Consider the following 21,361-nt stretch of genomic DNA (forward strand, 5'->3'; position numbering starts at 1 on the left):
TCTTTCTTTTAAGACCAACAAGTTTCACCTTCTTCCCAGTCATGATCACGGACAATCGAAAACAAAGTAACAAGAAATCAGATTTTTTGCTTGTGTTATTTTCCTTGATCGATATGGCTTTTATAGAGCTAGACCTACTACCTCATTAAGTCTTTGTTTGGACACTAGATATTATTTTCGGTTTTAAAAAGAAAGATATTTAGGAATATATTATTCACATATTTTTTTTTAGAGATTATTCACATATTTTATAATTTCTATTGCATATTGAAAACTAATTAAAAGTCATGTGTCAAAAATCATCACGCCTTTGCTTCTCCTTTCTTCCTCTCTCTCTTCTCTCCTTCTCAAACCCTAGCCGTCACCCCTTTTTTCTTCTTCTTCTTGTCAGAGGGGTGATTTAGGGTCAATTTTGACCCAAAAATCACCCCTCCGAGTTGTTTTAAATTTGTCCTTTTATCCTAATTAAATAAGTGATTTCACATATTTTTTGTTTTCTTTCATTTGTTTTTGTGATTTCGTCATCTCTGAACTACTTTCTTTGTTTTGATTTCCCGTCTTTGTGCGGTGTGTTTTTGATTTCTCGTCTTAGTGCGGTGTTTATTTGATTTCCCGTCTTAATGCGGTGTTTATTTGATTCAGGTTGAAAGATTAGCTTTGAGCAAGTGCAGATCCGATCAATGACAATGACTTTGGCATAGTCAACGTTGCAGATCCGGAGACATGAGTATTTCGGAGACTTAAATATAGTCATATTAGTCATATTTGTAGGCATTGATATTTTGCCGTTTTATGCTATTAACATATATGTTGTAAGTTTGTTCACAGATTCATCATTTTTGTTTTTAGCGAATATGGATTTGTATTGTATCGATATACTCTATCTATTTGAATGAATGAATATCGTTTACTTTTGTCAAAAAAAAAAATCATCACGCCTTTTTTTTCTTTCGAGTCAAAAATCATCACGCGCCTTCATTACATTTTTTTTATTAGGTTCGTTAGAATTGGTTAAACTTCCACAATATGGAAACCTATGGTTCAAATCTAAACTGTGAGCACCCTGCATTTAGTATATGACGTGTGTCGGACTTGATTTTCTATTAAGTGACCTATAATTTGCATTATATATTTTTAATAGATTAATTTGAATTAAATTTAATTTATATTATTTTTCCCGGCATATCATTGTTCTTAAACCACATAAAAACATATACAAATTTTCCGAGTCTGGCAAATCGTTATGAATAAAGAAAGTATTCCTCAAAAAAATCTAATTATAGTTATATATGTGTTTTAAGGAAACCGGGCTTGGTAGCGCTAGCCTGTGACCCAAGTGGGGGTATTAAAGTTTAAAAAAAAAAATGTGTTTTAAGGAAATTTTTATTTTTATTTTTGTTAAATTTGTATTACCTATTTTTTTGGTTATATCTACCTACTTTTATAATAATAATAATAATAATAATAATAATAATAATAATAATAATAATAATAATAATAATAATAATATCATAACTATTATTATTATTATTATTATTATTACTAGTGAAAAGATGGGCACTGTTTTCGCTCTTTTTATTGTGTTAACGCTTGTAGATTATCAAAGATATTTTATAGAAATTTATATATATATATATATATATATATATATATATATATATATATATATAGAGAGAGAGAGAGAGAGAGAGAGAGAGATCTTGTAAAAAAAAATATAGATATAGATATTTGTGATTGTGACTTTCAAATGTAACAAACTCATCAAGCCATATTTATCTTTTTCAATGACAACTATAATATAAAAAAAAATAATAAAATTTCTTATCTTTTTTAATAACACCAACAATATAGCATTATCATAAGAAAATATATTGTTTAAGGATATAATTGAAATAATAAAAAAGGTCAGCCCAAAATCCTCCTAAAAAGGGCTACTTTATTTATATACAGTATAGATTATTAAAGTATTCATACATGTTTGTAGAGTAATTTTCACTTTTAAAATTTGGTATATTTTAATATTTAGTTTCTTTTTGACTCATAATTTTTATCAATTAAACTAATATTTTGGATTTGCTTTTAACCTACTTTCTTTTTCTATTTTTCATCAGTCAGTCCTAATTACTATTTTTTCTTTTAATGTTATTCAAAACAATAACTTTTTTCATTCTTTAAAAAAAAACTATAACTTTTTTTCTTAAATACAGTTTATATATTTTCATTAGTAGTTTTTTAATATTAAGAAAAATGTTTTCAAATTTTTTATTAGAATACCTTTAATAAAAAAATATAGTTATATGTTAAATTTCTTATATTATATAAAATATTTATTTAATTTAATAATTGATATTATAATATTAAAAAAATTAATTGAAATAGTAAGTGTTGATTGATTAAAGGGATGCCATGTTTTTTTTAAAGATAAAGGGATGTCACGTTGAATGTAATTAATTTCATAAACCTTCTTTTACATCTTATTTTTAAAATAAATGAACTCTTTAACATAAAATATTATCATCTACATATATATATATATATATATATATATATATATATATATATATATATATATATGGGGGTTGTTAACTTGCACCCACCTAAAAACACTAAGGTGCAAGTTAACAAGTTGCACCTACTAGTTATTTACCAAAACACCTATGTTTTTCTATTATAAACAAATATTATTTATGCTATTTACAAAAATGTCATTTTAATTGAAATAAAGTTTAATAGAGACAAAAGTGTGTTTTAGTAAAGTACAGGTAGGTGCAAGTTAATAAGCTGCACCTACTAGTTATTTACTAAAACACCCATGTTTTTCTATTATAAACAAATATTATTTATGCTATTTACAAAAATATCCTTTTAATTAAAATAAAGTTTAATAGAGACAAAAGTGTGTTTTAGTAAAGTACAAGTAGGTGCAGCTTGTTAACTTGCACCTTAGTGTTTTTAGGTGGGTGCAAGTTAACAACCCCCTATATATATATATATATATATATATATATATATATATATATATATATATATATATATATATATATATATATATATTGTCAATAGCTTCAATCTTCGTATTACGGCTATTTGCTCCCATGTTTATCGAGAAGGAAATTGTTGTGCGGACATGTTAGCTTCTCTTGGCCACAGTTTGGTTGATTCGACATGGTTTGACACGCTGTCATCATCGATGTATTTAGACTTCTTTAGGGAAAGGCACGACTTCCTCAATTTTCGCTTCTACTTTGTTTTTTTTTCACCCCACCCCCCCCCCCCCCCCCCTATATATTTTTCCCTTTTTTTAAATAATATATATGGAGTAAGCGGTAGAGGATGGGAGTCCCGGTTGGGTGCCAACCTAGTTGGGATATTTCCGGTCTCCCTGATGCCTCGCCTACTTCTTGCCTTATCAAAAAAAAATATTAAATATTTATTTAATGCAAAAACTGGTATTCTTAGCATGTTTTCAGTCATTTTCAGTAGGTTTTACCAGCAAAATGGATGAGTATTAGAGCAATTGCCTATGATTTTGGGACATTTGTAATGTTTTCAATATTTGAGTCTATAACTCTAGGCTTCCCTAAACAAAGCAATTTTAGGGTGTTTTGAAGTAATTCATGAAGAAATCATGCAAATCAGCAAAGCAAGAACATCGGAAAATTCGTTCAGGAGGAGTTTTTTATCTTCTCCTTGTTTTTCTAGGATATGTTTTTATATTTTAGTAATTTGTATTTACTTACCATGTGTAACTAAATCTTATTAGGTTATGGTTTTAAGATAAACTTCTGTTTATTTTGTTGTATAATTGTTTAATTTCATATCGTTTATTTTACTAATTTTTTGTTCGCTATTAAGTTTTGTTAGGTTTCGTTTATTTGTATTGTAGGGCAACCCTAGCTTATGTACTTAGGTTGTGACAGGGCCTAATATTGATGCTTATATCTTGATATTTATATCTGCCTATCTAGGAAGTAATTAGTTAAGAAACTAGACGAAAGATACTGAAAGCGTGTAGACCCTAGTAGAAAGTACTTAAGAGGAGACATTACTAATAATGAGTAAAATCCTCTGAACCTAGGATGTAACTAGTAATTCTTAACTGAGGAAACAAGTAATGCAAGATCCAGACCGAACCTAATAGAACAATTCTCTTAAACCCTTGGTAAGGTAGATGCTGATAGGGTTTTCCGTTTGTAGAACTACTGGGATAAAGAGTGTGTGTGCTATGAGATGCCTGAGATTCATTGATGGGAAACCCCTTTAGGAACATTGTCCTTCATTACCTTTGGAAATTCAGGAATGTGAATATAAAATCTATGTTTCAATATCCTTTGAGGGAGTAAGACCCCATATGTAAGGATCACCGTGTGACCAGTAGGTGCAACTCAACATTAGAGGGATAAACCTAAATCGACCGAGATAATATAGACCCCGCATGTAAGGATCATCGTGCAATCAACTGGTGCATCTTGGCAACTGACTAGGTTAGCATCCCCAACGACCTCATCACTTGTATAGTCTACTTAAGATAAATAAACGCGACATGAATGTTATTTAATATCCAACATATAAATAGGGGGATTCGAAGAATCCTAACCACTTGTTACCTTTCTGCAACCAAAACAGGTAACTGTCTGTTGCAAACAGATAAAAATTGTAATCTCTAACCATTAACTCTATTATTAATATATCGTCAAACAAAATAAGTAACGCGAATAGTTTACACGAAACGACAATCCATGTGGATACGATACTCTACTTATCACTTTATTACTTGGTAGACGATTTAGTACACTTGCCAAATCCGACCATCAAGTTTTTGGCGTCGTTGTCAGGGATTGTTGATATTTTCGACTAAACGATTCAAATTACTTATCTCTATCTTTTATTTTTCTGTCATTTAAATTTCTGTCATTTAATTTTCGTAATTTATCTTTCTGTTTAAAAAAATTCAAATATACAAAAAAAAATCAAAAATACCAAAAATATTTAGTCCTAGTTGAGTCATTTTTTTATAGTCTAGTTTGATCATATCTCTTACTTATAAATGCTAACTCGTCTCGTTATAATTAACCTAATTTTTCCCTCCACACTTTTGCATTTAATGTTTATCTAAAGTAAAATAAAATTATGTTCCTAATTATATGCTTTTTTTTGGAAAGGAATAACCGTTAACCCGTCTCACTATACTTAACATAATCTCTTACTTATAAATGATAACCCGTCTTGCTATACTTAACCTATTATGTTACGTTACGGTATCAAGGACGATGTCTTGGAAGATTATGTTATGGTACAGTAACAACGTCTATGCTTCTTAATATTATGAAATAGTATATGACAATCATGACATTCATCTAAACTATTTTGCTATCTATTACCGTCAAATATTACCTTCCATATGACCCGTGCATTAGCACTGGTCGATGGTCTAGTAGTTTATTATCTTAGCCGTACTAACATACTCCCTCCAGTCCTATATATAAGAAAAGATTCTTTTTTTAGATACATTTAATAATTAATGTATCTAGACTTCATTGTAAATGAGATACATTAATTATTCAATGTACCTAAAAAAAGAATCTTTTCTTATATATAGGACCGGAGGGAGTAGTTTATTTTTCTGTTTGCATTTTCCATTTAGTACTAAACATTTTCCTTTCTTTTCTTTTCTCATTTAGGAACTAACATTTATTTTTCTTTTTATATTTAGAGTCGTAGTTAGGTCATAATTAATTTTCATTGCATTTTAGAGAGTCGTAGTAGAAATAACGGTTGTTATAATAACTACAGTCATTAGATCGAGTCTAGGTAACATTAGGTCATTTAATAGTAAGAGTCGGAAATAGAGTCATAATTATAGGAATAAAGTCATAATTAGTAATAATAGGATAGGTAATAACAATAGTAATAAATTATATCGAGTTTGCATTACATTTAGGTAAATAGTATGTCAAGTCTAAGTGTAAGCACGTTTAAAAATCAAGATCAATTACAATTAGGAATAAAATTTAAGCCGTCAGAAATAGGTCACAATCACTCTTCCTAAGAAGAAGATTAGTATCATGAGAACTAAACAGACACTAAGGAAAACAATGAGGGGAAGACCAACAAGAGGAGTGAAGAAAGATCCACAAGAGAAGATCAGACAAGTCAGCTTCATGGACAAGATCCCAGTCATAATCAAAGATAAAAAGACTTTCAAAAGAAGAGACACAATTATGATCAAACCCCATGAACTTTTCTATCCACCTACTCTCACTCATAAGGCGTGGTATGGGCCTTTCGAAATAACCCGCATCTATAAGAGCAATCATGTTGAGATCAAGGAACACACTAGGTGGCTTTCAAAGGTCCCAATTGATAAAGTAATGCACTTGCGAGACTATATGCAAGACCTAAGTAATAGAAGGGAGGAATCGGCTACTCAAAGTTCCGAAAACAACACTTAGACATATCTTTCAGGCTCGGGATGTAAAAAAACGAGCTGAATAGGAGGCAACCTATTTCATCAAACTAGTGACTTAAAAGAAGTATTGGATAGGAGGCAACCTATTGATCGTCGTGACAGAGACATTAAACATGTGCTGGATGGGAGGCAACCCATCATTTATTTTTTCTGCATTTTATTTTCTGCTAAGCTGAGATTACCTGCCTAATCAATTTCATTTCTTTTGCTAATCCTCGATATTATCTATAAAAAATATTTCTTTTGAATTACCTTTATAACATTTCCATTTATGCTTAATCTTGTTTTAGTCTTAGAGAATTATTTCAGAACATTTGCAGAGGAGTCTAGGTTACCCTTTTATTCAAGAGCAGAATAAGCATTGCGGCTTAATACTGAAGGTAATCATATAAGTCACCATCTCTTTTCTGAATAGCATAACCGGTGAGATTTAGAGCCAAATATTTTCAAATCCATTCTAGGTTGTTAGTTACTATAATTCTTTCTACCATGAGTATTCTATATGAATGTTATTATTGCTTGAATTTGCGGCCATTCTTGACGGACGATTAATCATTTTATATTACACACAAGGCAATTTTTCTTTAGTACCTTGAGCCTTTCAAGCCATCGTTTTATATTCTTATTATCCTTTGTGAAACCACTTTGAGCCTCCAGATACAAAATTCTTTTGTTTTTACTAAGTGACGAATCATGTCACATTCCTGAACCTTATATGCTACCTTGAGCCTTTCAAGCCATCGTTTTATATTCTTATTATCCTTTGTGAAACCACTTTGAGCCTCCAGATACAAAATTCTTTTGTTTTTACTAAGTGACGAATCATGTCACATTCCTGAACCTTATATGCTACCTGTTTAATTTCTCTTGGAGTTAGAATAGGTAATTATTTTGACTAAGTATGGTTTGAAACTAAGTTTGGGGTTGCTCTTTGAAATTAACAACATTTTAAGTTTGGGTGGGGTACTAGTAGAACTTATTAATCAAAAAGAAAAAATTGGAAAACAAAATGTAGATTGTCACAGGTCTACACAAAAAAAATAGAAAAAATAAAATAAATAAGAGCCAAAAACAACAAAATTTTGGTTTCTTCAAAAAAAAAATATGTTTATGCTATTGAATAGGATAAATAGTTCTACTTAGTACCCATCTTATCTGAATGAAGGAAGGAAGGTTGGCAGCACATTAATGTTTAGTAGTAATCTAACTCCAAGTTTCTTTATTAGCATACTTTCTCAAAATATATCTACCCATAACCTAAGTCAAGTTATAACCCTTAAAGTCCTCAAAGTGTGTAAATAATCTGATTTTGACTGTCTGTTTAGAGTCGTCTTAAATTTATAGCAAAGTACATTCATGTGATGACTGGAGTCGGAAAATTCTGTGACCAACCCTACTAACATTAAGAGATACATACGTGTGTATCATGCAAAATAGTGTGGTTGAAGATATGAGTTATATTCTCCAAATTTGTCCCGCTTGAATGTAACAAGATAAGTAAGTCAATGTTGTAAAATAAATGAGTAAGGATCTGAGCACAACTCCAGAAAGGAACGTTTTTCCTGGAATGCAAAGAATAAAATATGGTTTTCTTTCGTTACTTGAGGACAAGCAATAATTTAATTTGGGGTTGTGATGACAAGTCACCTTACATTATTCTTAGCATGTTTTTCAGTCATTTTCAGTAGGTTTTACTAGCAAAATGGAGGAGTATTAGAGCAATTGCCTATGATTTCAGGATATTTGTAATGTTTTCTGTTGGGTATTTGTGTTGCCTGCATTATTGCTAAAACAAACATCCTTTTTCTATAAGTTGGAACCAATGTTCCAACATGTGGTTAGGCAACTCTGTAAGATGTTGGATACGATGTTCCAACATCCTGGCACGGTTCAGTGTGCCTGGGTTCATGCCTATATGTACGCGCGCCCTTTATTATTTAAGGAAATAATATTTCCTTTACTTGTTGACCAAGCAACGCGCATATCATCTTAGAATCAGCTGTGGAATATTTCTAAAGTAGATATTATATTTTAGGAAATATTTATTATTGTTTTGGAACGCTCCTATAAATGTTCCGACATTTTAGGACTTTCCAGAATTGTTTCTGATTCTTGTTTTGCATATTAGCTGAACTGATCTGCAGTGTGCTGAAGCCCAATGAAATATTTAGCCTAAGCTGCTTCAGTATAAAAGGAAGACTTCAAGACCTAATTGCTCATTCAAGCCGTCATTCTAAAAGTTAGATTTTTAGGGTTTGAGTCTTCATGTATTATGCTCTTGTATCATGTTGATGCAAGTTTTGAATCTTTACTGTGTGTTCTTTCTTGTATCGCCTGTGATACTTATTTAGGACTGTGTGTGTGAGTTTGATACTCTTGTGCACTACACCGAAGTTGTGAAACAAGGTGCTAGTTGTTTGTGTTGGAAGGTAACTTCTACTTTTTGTTTTGGTTGAGGTCTGATAAGTCACTGGGGCAGTGACTGACCATTAGGATAGTGAGATGGGATCTCAGATCTAGGAGTTCCTAGGTTGAAGTCTATACGGGTAGGTCCTAGGTCATATAGTGTAAACAAGGAGTTTGCTGAGAGCTATTGAATAAGGACTACACTAGTGGATTTCCTTTCTGGCTTGGTAGCCCCCAGACGTAGGCATGTTGTGCCTAACTGGGTCAACAAACTCACTGTGTTCTTTACTTTCATGTCATTTATTTTCTTGTTTTTACTTCTGTTTATCACATGATGTTGGAACATTAAACGGAACACTGCAAACGTTAAAGCATCTGATAGAACATATTAAAACAAGTGCGCTAGAATTTCATTTTCCATATTTGAGTCTGTAATTCTAGCCTTCCTAAAACATAGTAATTTTAGGGTGTTTTGGAAGTAATTCACGAAGAAATCATGCAAATCGACAAAGCAAGATGATCCAAAAATTTGTGAAGACCTTGGGAAGATCAAGAATGAAGATTCAAGAGGCCTCAAAAGACTTTACAAAGGGAGGAATTTTGTTCTCAGGTCCCAAGACAACTTATATGGAAGCAAACACTCAAAACGACGGAAAAACAGGGAATTTTGGCTCGGAAAGCACATCCATGCGCCTAGGGCATGGTTTGCAGCACGCTTACATGTGCCTAGTTTTTTGTCGGTAAAGCCCGCGTTTTCAGCCCAAACTCAATTGGAAACTCTCCCTATATATTTCGCCTTCCTCATTCATAATTTCTCGTTCAGAAATGGAGCAGTTCAAAAGGAATGCGATTCTAGGTGCTTCCGGAGGAGTTTTTCTATCTTTTCCTTCTTTTTCTAGTGTATGTTTTTATCTTTTAGTAATTTGTCTTTAGTTACCATGTGTAACTAAATCTTATTAGGTTATGGTTCTAAGATGAACCTCTGTTTATTTTGTTGGATAATTATTAAATTTAATGTCATTTATTTTATGTTCGCTATTAAGTTTTATTAGGTTTAGTTTATTTGTATTGTAGTGCAATCCTAACTTATGTACTTAGGTTGTGACAGGACCTAATATTAATGCTTATATCTTGATATTTATATCTGCCTATCTAGGAAGTAATTAATTAAGAAACTAGATGAAAGATACCGAAAGCGTGTAGACCCTAGTAGAAAGTACTTATGCGGTGACATTACTAATATTGAGTAAAATCTGTTGAACCTAGGATGTGACTAGTAATTCTTAACTGAGGAAACAAGTAATGCAAGATCTAGAACGAACCTAATAGAACCATTCTCTTAAACCCTTGGTAATGTAGACACTGATATGGCTGCACATTTGTAGAACTACTAGGGGAGAGAGAGAGAGAGAGAGAGAGAGAGAGAGAGAGAGAGAGAAAGAGAGAGAGAGAGAGAGAGAGAGAGAGAGAGAGAGAGAGGGAGTGTGTGTGTGTGCGCGCGCTATGAGATACCTAAGATTCATAGTTGGGAAACCTCTTTAGGAACATTGGCCTTCATTTCCTTTAGAAATTTAGGAATGTCATTATAAATTCTATGTTTCAATTACCTTTGAGGGAGTAAGACCCCACATGTAAGGATCACTGTGTGACCAGTAGGTGCAACTCAACATTGGAAGGATAGACCTAAATCGACCGAGATAATATAGACCCCACACGTAAGGATCATCGTGCGATCAGAAGGTACGACTTAACAACTGATTAGGTTAGCACGTCCCAACGACCTCATCACTTGTATAGTCTACTTAAGATAAATAAACGCGGCATGAATGTTATTTAATATCCAACAAATAAATAGGGGGATTCGAAGAATCCTAATCGTTGCTTACTTTTGTGCAACCAAAACATGTAACTCGCTCTGTTGCAAACAGATAAAAATTGCAATCTCTAACCCTTAACTCTTTTATTATTATATCGACAAACAAAACAAGTAACGTGAATAGTTTAGATAAAACGACAATCCATGTGGCTACGATACTCTACTTATCACTTTAATACTTGGTAAACGATTTGGTACACTTGCCTAATCCAACCATCATGTACCCTGATACGATGATCAAAAGTCAATAGTTTCAAGGATTGTTCGTTCACTATAAACGGCGGATCTTTGATGCTTCACCAGTATCGGTTTCTGAAGCTAAATCTCATGATCGTTCAAACTCACAGCAATCTCTTTAAAATAATTCAACGAATGATACAATTAGTATATCTTATGTATTGATGTTGCATCATAATCATATATCGTATATATGAAATTGATCAACCAATTTTTAATTTATTCTTATATTTTAATATTGATTCAAAATCATATTAAACTGGTAAAACACCAAAACCGACTCAAGATTTCCTACGTGGGTTTAATACCGCTGAATGGAAATTGTATTACAAAAACAAAATACTCAACATATAGAAACAAAATAATTTCCCTCTCAATGAATCCTTACGAATGAACATGATCAGGGATTGAAGGATTACCTCTTGTAGTGCAGATCCTTTGTTGTCAAAACTCTGAATCCGACTAGAAGCACCACTCTTTCAGTAGTGCCTCTACTCAGTCCACACGAACAATCACCTCCACTCACAGTGCTAGCTTCTACGAGATGGAGTTTAGAGAAAGAAACGGAAGATTAAAGTTTCTAAAGCAGTATCAAGGTTTCAGCAACTTTTGCTTCTACAAAAGGGTTTTATTTATAGAATCCCTTGTGTGATCATCAAGTCTGGCTTTATTGGGCTTACAAGCCCAAAATCCCTTGTGTGATCATCAAGTCTGGCTTTATTGTGTGCGTGTGTGTGTGAGTGGCTTGTAAGTTGCACTACCTATATGGTACACTAGTGAACCATTAATCCTTGTCCTTGCTTAATGGAGAGAAATATACGAAGGGTAGAATGAATGACTTTTTCCCACGTTCAATTCAACTTAACCTAACATTAAAAATTGGTATTAGTTATATATTTTGAAGGTATATGTGATAAAGTCCCACGTTAATTGAATTACTTGCTTACCAATTTTTCCTTACGAAAAAAATACAATAACAGACTTTGTTGTCATTGTTGTTTTTAAGAGGAAATCAATTTATTAAGAAACTAAATCAACCGTAACAAAGAGAAATACAAAGAGGGACCGACACCGAGTTGATCCAAGTGGCAAGGAATTCGAATCCCTTAAGCAAGTGGTTGAAGAAATATTCTTTGACTATTACGAATGAAGAAAATTCGTTGAGAGGGAAGAACCAATACTAAGTCTCCCTGATATAGATTAATTGCTTCTAAACAATGGCGGAAACTTCATACATATAATATAATCACAAAAAAAATAATACTAAGGGGGTATTCCTCAATCCAAATAGCATTAATAAAGGATAATGCAAACTTACCTAAATGATTGCAAGAACGTAGTTCTTGTAAGATACCTAAATCTCATGTTTAAGCATGATGACTGGATAGGTCACGAGAGAAGATATTTAACTAAACCTTATCTCTTTTAGTTTCTGTAACTTGGTTTGAATTGATCTTGTTTTTAAATTCTTAAAATTTGTAAATTTATAGGATTTCCATGTATTTAGTTCTTGGACTACTAAATTAATTAAAGATTGATTAAAAAAAATAGTTTGATCTTTGATTAAATAGTTTGACATAATGTTTATTCAACTTGTATCGATCAATTTTATTGCATAAATTGATCTCTTTCATAACAATTGAAAGTCCTTCAAAGTGTTTCGAAAAAATGGACGAAACACACACCTACATCCCTTTAGAGTCCTCGAAGCTCGTCTGATCTCAATGAAACGATCACCGATCAATGACGGCACAGAAACTCAATCAGAAAAGTAAACAAATCAATTGTATAAGGTAGAAGTTACATTTTTGTGAAACTAATTAACGAACACTAATAGACACGTAGACAAAAACACCAAACAATAGAATTGAAAGACCAGTGAAGGTGACCAAATTAGTTTCTGTCTGATGTGCCCTCAGTTTCAAGAAACCAGCCTTCTCCATCAACCCTGTTAATGCAGCACATATTGCCATAAAAAATAGTACTTTACCACCAACTTTGTGCCATGGAAGCACTCTAGCTCTTGTTGCATCTTGTGCTCCAGGAACCAAGAATGTAACCAATCCAAAAACCCACTGCAATTAATCAACAATATGAACTTCAACCTATTATTAAAGTCAACATATCATGCATGAACGCTGGAAAATAGTCTAAAGTGTTTTTGAATTGGCTTATTTGAGTTTATCTACTGACATAAATTTTGTGTTATTGTTTGCAAAATGGTTATGACATAATTCATAAGTTGTTTTGAGCTTATTAGTTCTCCAAGATAATGATAGTTCTTTTAAGTCAAAATTATAGTGCAAAAGCATCATGTGATATTATTGAAATTTCAACTATGTTGAGGCCTCAAACCACCACATATCATTTGCATAACCCTAATAAATTAATAAAGAAAAAAGAAACAGCGATTTGGGGAACTAGACCAAAACCCAAGATAACAATCAAGATATTATGCAACAACCGTCTTATTCAAAAGCTTATATGGAAAACTACATGGAATAAACCAAGATGATGAGTAAAAGAGTGTCGTGCAAAGCAAGTAAGCAACAATAGTTATGAAAACAGTTTATAGCTTATAAAAAAACAATTTCACTTTATTTTTTCTCTTACTATAAAAACATCGTATACATATGTTTTTATCATGATAAGAAATTGTGAGATAAGCTATTTATCAAAATAAAGCCTAAACACCTTCAATTTTCTGTAAACAACCGAACATATCCTAAAACTATTTGATTGTTTTTTTTCCTACCATATGAGCTTCTCACGCGCCCTATGCAGTTTGGATTTTAGAATCCGAACTGCAAGAAAACCCTATAAAACCTCAAAAAAACACATTGAAATATTTTGAATTTTAGAATTTAAATAGGGCACGCGAGAAACTTACAGGGTGAAAAAAGTAACGACCAAACTACTTTTACCTAAAAAAGCATTTATATATGATTGATATGAAGTTTACCTGCAAACCAAACAAGCAGAAGGTGACAATACCAATCCATCCATGAAGACTGTAAAGATGCGGAATATTTAGCATATCATGGAACTTGAAAACTGCACACAAACCAACTATGCCAAAAACAATAGCAATCAAGTGTAGTGCCATATGAACAAGCTTCCTGATATGTCTTTGTGCGGGTACCGTTTGGAATGCCATAATAGCTGTTAAATTTTAACAAAACCAAACCCATGAATAAATTGAGATATATTTGTTTTTCAAGACAACACCACGACTACTAAGTGTATGTTTAGATTAACGGTGACTTTGAAGGAAATAGGGTGACATTGTGTTTCGTTGAAATTGCAAAATGTAACTTTTACTAAAATCGTAAGGTGAACTTTTATTCTATCAAACTCATCATCAATCTAAACACTAGAAATGTCATGGACACATTTTTTATGGTCGAAATCATCTCAATGGACACTTTCATTTGGAGAGATAAATTCATAGAAAATAATATTATTTTTAAAATATTATTATTTTATTTTATGAATATATCTCTCTTCACATGGAAGTGTCTTTTAAATTTAAAGGATCTCAACCACTCTTTTTAACACTTTCTTTAACACCTATTATTTTATTCGATGGAATTAATGTGAGTTTTATACTTTAGAAATGGATCACCCAAGAAGCGGTGGGACTTATATTAATTTTATTCAATAAAAGATTGAGGGTTAAAAATAGTCTTTTGAGCACTTCATATAAACATACACCGGTTAGTTCACATGGGACAAAATAATGCTAAATATAAGATTTCATTTGCATTGAGGATATAGTAATTCTTGCATAAGTGCAATGTCTAAAGTTAAAAACGACCATGTATATTAATTATTTTAATAAATCATAAATTCACATTGTTTTTAGAAAATCAATTTAATTAAGGGCTTATTGAATATAAGCGCTATGTGTAATTGTTTTCTAGAAAGAAAAAAGGGGGGATATGTGTAATTATTTTTATTAGCTCTTGATACTTGATAAAGTGTTTATGTCATAATATAAAGTCTAAATAAACTATTAAAAAAATAACTCTTCGAAACATACTTTAATGGTGTGTATATATCATGATGTAGATAACTAGCATTCTAGTAAGATATGACTCCGAGAGGAGGAAGTGCAGTGCATATACCTTCACCAGCAAGGAAAATAAGGCTTAGGAACATCATTAAAGGGTGTACCTGCAAACAATAAAACATTAAAGATAAATAAACACAAGTTTTACATCATAGATTACATAACATGTGACAACAAATGAATGAAAAAACATGAAATTAATTTACATTGAAGACGCGAAATCCATCCACGGAAGCATAGTCAATCCCTTCGCGAAAATGTAACAACCAAACAAGTATGAGTATGAAGGACAAGATTCCAAACAAATGAGCCAAACCTGACATTACAATGGCACTCATTGTGTCACACTATCTTTGTTGTTGTAATAGATATGAGGATGATGATGAAAATAAAGGGGTAAAAATAGAGAGGATTGCTTTTTGCTTTAAGACTTTAACGTCACTAAGGTAGATTTTTGCTATAAGGAGAGCATTGCTTGTGTTCTTGGGTTTGGAATATATTTCTAACAAACTATGAAACACGTTGGGATATATTTCTTAGGTTTGGAATACATTGCTAATAAGGTACCTGTGACATTTACACAAATGTCACGCACCCAAACCCATTTAACTCTATCAATTTCTTTGTGTTAATTATAATGTTGTTTCTGGATTTAGATCCTCTTTAAGTTGATAATTTTTAATTAGATATTCCTAATTATTAGGGAAAGTTGTGGTGGACCTTAACTTGAGGAGGGATGAAGAGAAATCACTCAAGTCTAAACGAAATTCTTGCCTTTCCACTCATTCACAAGAATATTAATAGAACTCTCTTTTTTTTTATCTTTAGTAATTTTCTAAATAGTAAGATAATATTTTTTTTAGGTGTTTTTCGTTTATACTTCTCCTTGTTTCCCATATTTATACTTTCATTTATACTTTTGGTTAGTTCTTTGCCTTTCATATTGTTTTGAAGTATTTTCCCTATTCATAAAATAGTTTTCCAAACTAAGATTGTCCTTAGCGAATTGTGTAATATTCTCTTATGGTTTAATCTTGATTATTTATCATATGTTTTACCTATTAGTTTAATAGAATCCGAAACATGTCAAATTATTAAGAGGTTTTGTACAATTTAGATTATTGAAACCAAAATATATTTTTTATGGTCCAAGTTATTAGGAGTATTTTTTTTTTTTTGAAGGAAGGAGTATTTTTAAAGAGTGTCTTGTGGTACTCGTCAACAAGACCTAAAGAAAAATTCTCATTAATTATTAAAGTGGTATTATTAATATTTTTACAATTGTTCCTAAGAAAATTTTAACTCGAAAAAAAAAAAAACTGATCATTTGGTAATTTTTGTCGTATGTCTCTCCCAATGGAACCATGACATATGGATCAAACCATATCATATTTTTTTTGGTCAAGTACAAACCATATCATATCATATTATTCTCTCAAAAAGGAATCCAAATTCATCGTTTTAGTGACTCATGTGAACTCGTGTTTTCCATTCAGGGACAACTTTACAACTAAGAACATGACTTGTATTATTTTATGTATCAGGTTTGATAAATTGATTAAGACCAAGTTATTCCAAGTAACTGTTAAAAGACTGATACATATAAATTGAGAACAACGTTTTCTAAGCAAAAAAGTAAAAGAGTGATCCCTATATACCTTAGAAAGCAAAGAAAAGAATAATAAATGGAATTTTGATGTGAAGAGCTTTTTCTTTTTAATGGCAAAATATTATATACTCACTCCCTCCGGGTGTTTCCATGTTTTTACATGTTTCTCTTTAGCACCAATTTTTTATTGTTACATTTAGCACCAAATTAATATGATTAGGTTTTTTTTTTTTATTAATACTAGTGAAAAGACGGGCACTAACGTGTCCATTTTTCCGCTATTTTTATTTCACTAACGTTTGAAAATTATTAATGGTGTTTTTTAATGAAATTTTTATTTTGATTAAAACTAAAAATATAAATGTCTGTTGCCTTCAAGTTATAACAAACCAAACCTCTGTCCTCGTGAGCTTAGCTCAGTTGGTTTGGACACTGCATAATATATGCAAGGTCCAGGGTTCAAACCCCGGCCACCACCAAAAAAACCAAAAATCTTGCATTTCGCCATCTCAATAGAAAGTTGTTGTTTTTTGACTTTTAATTAACATGTTACTCCCTCCGGTCACTATTATAAGCAAATTTTGACTTTTTGGGTTCATTCAATAAGTGATGTATGTGGTCTATATTGTAGACCACATACATCATTTATTGAATGAATCTAAAAAGTAAAAATTTGCTTATAATAGTGATTGGAGGGAGTATCAAAAAACTTATAGTCATCCCTAGTTTTCTAGTGAGAGAAACTCCAACTTCTCTCTAACCTTTCTTTCTCCTTCATTCATCGAGGAGGTGTGGTTTTAGGTCATTTTTTGACCTAGAATCACCCCTACATCTTTTTTTCCCTTTTCTTTCAATCTAAATAAGTGGTTTTCACATATATCAAGTTTTTCCTGTTGTGTTTTTTGTGATTTCGTCGTCTAAGTGCGCCATTGTGTTGTTCGTCGTCTTGTGCGGCGTTTGATTTGGCGTCTTGTCACGGTGTTCGTTTGATTCCTATTGAAAGATCTACATTAGTCAATTACAAATTCAACCAATGATTTGGGCGTCAACGTTGCAGATCCGGAAGCATGGGTATTTCAGTGACTTAGGTGTTATCATATTATTTGTAGGCATTTTGCCGTTGTATGCTATTAACTTGGGTGTTGTAAGTTTGTTTGCTGATTCACCCTTTACGTTTATAGCGATGTTTGTATCTAATGTACTCTATCGATTTGAATGAATGAATATCGTTTTGTTTTTGTCAAAAAAAATTTATAACAAATCAAACTAACTATGATTATCTATTTCAATGACACCAATAATATAACAAAAAAACATTATCAATTTTTTTTAATGACACTAACAACAATCTTTATTATAGAAAAATTTGTTTAAGGGTATAATTGAGATAATGAAAAAGTAAGTATAAATATACTCATCTAGTTTGTTACACTTTTTAAATGATAAAGGAAAACAATCAGACATATATATATATATATATATATATAGACACACACACACACACATACATATATATACATACATACATACATACATATATATATATATATATATATATATATATATATATATATATATCGTTTTTATTACATTTGTTTTAATATTTAAATTTATTCTTATCTATTTCTTACATGTGTTATTTGTATTGAAAATTGAGAGTATTTTTGGAAAGAAAAATCCAGCCCAAAACTGCTGAAAGGGGTAGTTTTAATTACTGTACTGTGCATTATTTTCCTATTTTTTCCTATATAAATAACCTTTTCTTACTTTCTCATATGTAAACACCCACTTAATTTCTATCATAAGTTTTCTAGTATATTTTTTAAAAAGATTAAAATGAGATATGTTAAAATCAACGGACTACCGCCCTAGCACACACGTGCCATAAAGAAAGACGCAAAATTACAACATAAGTTCAACAAACATTAGTCAATGCCCACACATAACAAAGAACTTAGGCACCAAGTATGATACTGATAAGGAAAAAGTAAATTTAGCCTTAAACCGTCTGAATGAAAGATGCTTAATGTTCTCCAAAAGCTGAAATGGAGAATTTTTTTTTAGATGAAAAATCCGATCATTCTTTTCCTTCCAAATAACTCAAGTACTAGCAAACTAAATCAACAGCATAAAAGATCGCCTAGAATTTGCAAAACATGCTAGATTTCCAAAATGAAGAAAATGAACGGTTCGCTGTTTCCAACATGCCGCAACCCCCAATGTTGAAATTTAAGGCTAACTCATTCATACAAAATCGGTTCATAAGATGATAAGTGTCTCCTCTTTATAAACTCTTATCGAAAGTCTTATCTATCCAATGTGGGACTTTGGTTTTTCCCAATACACCCCCCTCGCACCCAACACTATGTGGGTTTGGTGCGTGGATATGTAGGTGGCCCTTGAATTCGACAAACTCGGATACCATGTTGAAATTTGGGGTGTAACTCATCCTTACAAAACTGGTTCATAAGGTGAGGAGTACCTCCTCTTTATAAACTATTATCAAGAGTCTTATCTATCCAATGCGGACTTAGGTTTTTCCCAATACCCAACACAAGATTGAGGCTAATGAGTGACAATACATCTTCCGAATAAATTCTCTTTGGTTGGAAACCTATTCCGAAAAAGCCTCCACGCAAACACTGATACCTTTAAAAGAACATCCCTTTGCCAAATGAGCTCCGAAATTTCTGAATCGTGAGAGGGAACACTCTTATAGTAAAAAACAATAAAATTTTAATCAACGTAAAACTAAAATTATAAGAAAAAGAAAAACAATTATAACAACTAAAGTGTATGTTAATAGCACTATGATTACTTACTTGTGATTTTGTTGAATAAATTTGGATGAATTTTGAAAAAAATCAGATTGAGTGATTTTGGTAGAGATTTTGAGAGATTGATAGTTGAGAGTAATAATGGATGAGAGACTAATGTTGGTTTTGCTTGGAATTTGTACCAGAAATCGCATCGGTAGTTAACTACTGATGAACTTCCGCCAATTAATTTTATTGACAGTTAACTACTGCGGAACATTTACGTCTTTTCCTAATGTGTTTTAGCTTTGTTTCAAGCGACAACAGCAATTTTCTTTGATTTACAGGTGCTTGATGGGTCACATACTGCCAAACCTCATTGGGCTTTGAAGTGGCTAATTTGGCCAATAAATGAGCTACATTGTTTCCACCCCATCTAAGAAAAACGACACCTAACCTAGCTTAATACTTTAAAATTTATATTAACGTACCCTACCTTTCTGAAAAATTAAGTATGTATCCACTATCCCGTATTCATATCCCATATAAGTACAACATTCATAAAAAAAATAAAAAATAAAAATATCATTGTAATATTCAATAATCTTAGCCCTTAGGCGGTGTTTGAATATTCATAGTTACATTACATTTCAATATTGATAATTTTGTTTATATTCTGCAAGACAAATAGATATGGAGCATAAACAAGTAAGGGATTAATCCATCATGGTGGTGCATATCATAAAACTACTATCCGTACCCATCGTACCTTATTAACATCTATATTTGCTACAATGTACAAATGTGCATTCAATCTTCACATCAAAAGACAGCTTGAGCAACTAGTTAACATTATTATTTGAGTAAGGGTCATGTTAACTTGTGCCCTTAGGGCACATGTTAAGCAACTTAAATGGAGCAATTTTGCATTGGAAAACACAATATAACAACTTTTAAGAAGTTGAATGCACGCCTTTTGATATGTGTATTTCTATAATGAGTATCTTAACATGTGCCTTGAGGGCACAAGGTAACATTAGCCTTTGAGTAATAATAGCAACCCTTATTTTAACACACATTTTCTATTAACATACTCTTTTTGATTGGTTAAAATTCACATCAATTACATATAAATTTGATGGAATCCATATAATTTTAACAAATCAAATAAAATGAGTTGTAAAATGTTTGTTGTTAGCATGGATTAATGCAAATTAAAACTAAGTAATTAAAGGTATCTAATTGATAAAGACATGAGACTGAGATTAGGTAGACCCTAAAGACAAAGTCACAAGCAAAAACAAACACATCCTCAAGCATTTCGTGATCAAGCCAGGTGACAGTTTTTGCATACATGTTACAACCATCTTCTCCCAAAGAAGCAAATAAAAGTTGAGCTTATCTGACAGTTGTGCAAGAAAAAGACTTGCAACATACCTGATATAAATAAACTATAGCTTATCATCATCATATATAATCATTTTTCCACCAATTCTTGGCTTTAGTGGATACGAGAGATTTATTGGAGTTAAGAAATTAATATGTGTGAGAATTTTACCGGTGGAAAATTTCGGATTCAAACTTCGACCTCTATATATTGTAATGTTCCTGTCAACTGAGCTGTATCTTTTTTTAGAATGAAAAAAAAAAATAAGAAAAGAAAAAAAAGTTCTAAAAACAGGGTTCAGTTTGGGACATCAAACCTCAACATTGACTTCAACTTCAATGGGAGGCCTGCCAAAAAGTCACACCAAATCTTGAAGAACGCCTGAGCTTGGTTAAGAAATATGTGCAATGCTTGCACTCTCGAAGCACATGTTGGAAATAAATGTTAGGAATATGCTCCTTTAACCCAAAAATCTTTACCAACAAAGAAGCGTATATATGCATATGAGAGTGATCCGAATCTTGAAGAAGACGGAGGACTTTTAAAGAA

At 31.8% G+C, this 21,361-nt stretch overlaps 1 protein-coding gene across 1 annotated transcript; it reads right to left on the reverse strand.

Moving 5' to 3' along the window:
- Window positions 1–12,571: 12,571 nt before the first annotated feature.
- LOC146953405 (putative transmembrane ascorbate ferrireductase 3) lies at window positions 12,572–15,708 on the reverse strand. Its single transcript, XM_085709503.1, has 4 exons — window positions 15,267–15,708; window positions 15,116–15,164; window positions 13,951–14,150; window positions 12,572–13,063 (listed from the first exon to the last, which is right to left on the reverse strand). The coding sequence occupies exons 1-4, from the start codon at window positions 15,396–15,398 to the stop codon at window positions 12,809–12,811; spliced, it is 636 nt and encodes a 211-aa protein (XP_085565629.1). The 5' UTR covers window positions 15,399–15,708; the 3' UTR covers window positions 12,572–12,808.
- Between the last annotated feature and the right edge of the window lie 5,653 nt (window positions 15,709–21,361).

This window comes from Medicago sativa, chromosome 1, assembly GCF_051527215.1.
Source record: "Medicago sativa cultivar Bolivia chromosome 1, Bolivia_mono, whole genome shotgun sequence".
NCBI classification, from domain to species: domain Eukaryota; kingdom Viridiplantae; phylum Streptophyta; class Magnoliopsida; order Fabales; family Fabaceae; genus Medicago; species Medicago sativa.

Excerpts from the sequence above, each read along its gene's own strand:
- LOC146953405 (XM_085709503.1), bottom strand. The coding sequence starts at position 15,398 with ATGAGTGCCATTGTAATGTCAGGTTTGGCTCATTTGTTTGGAATCTTG. Across the intron at positions 15,165-15,266 it reads ATGGATTTCGCGTCTTCAAT|GTACACCCTTTAATGATGTT; the intron begins GTAAATTAATTT and ends TATTGTTTGCAG. Across the intron at positions 14,151-15,115 it reads TATTTTCCTTGCTGGTGAAG|CTATTATGGCATTCCAAACG; the intron begins GTATATGCACTG and ends AAAATTTAACAG.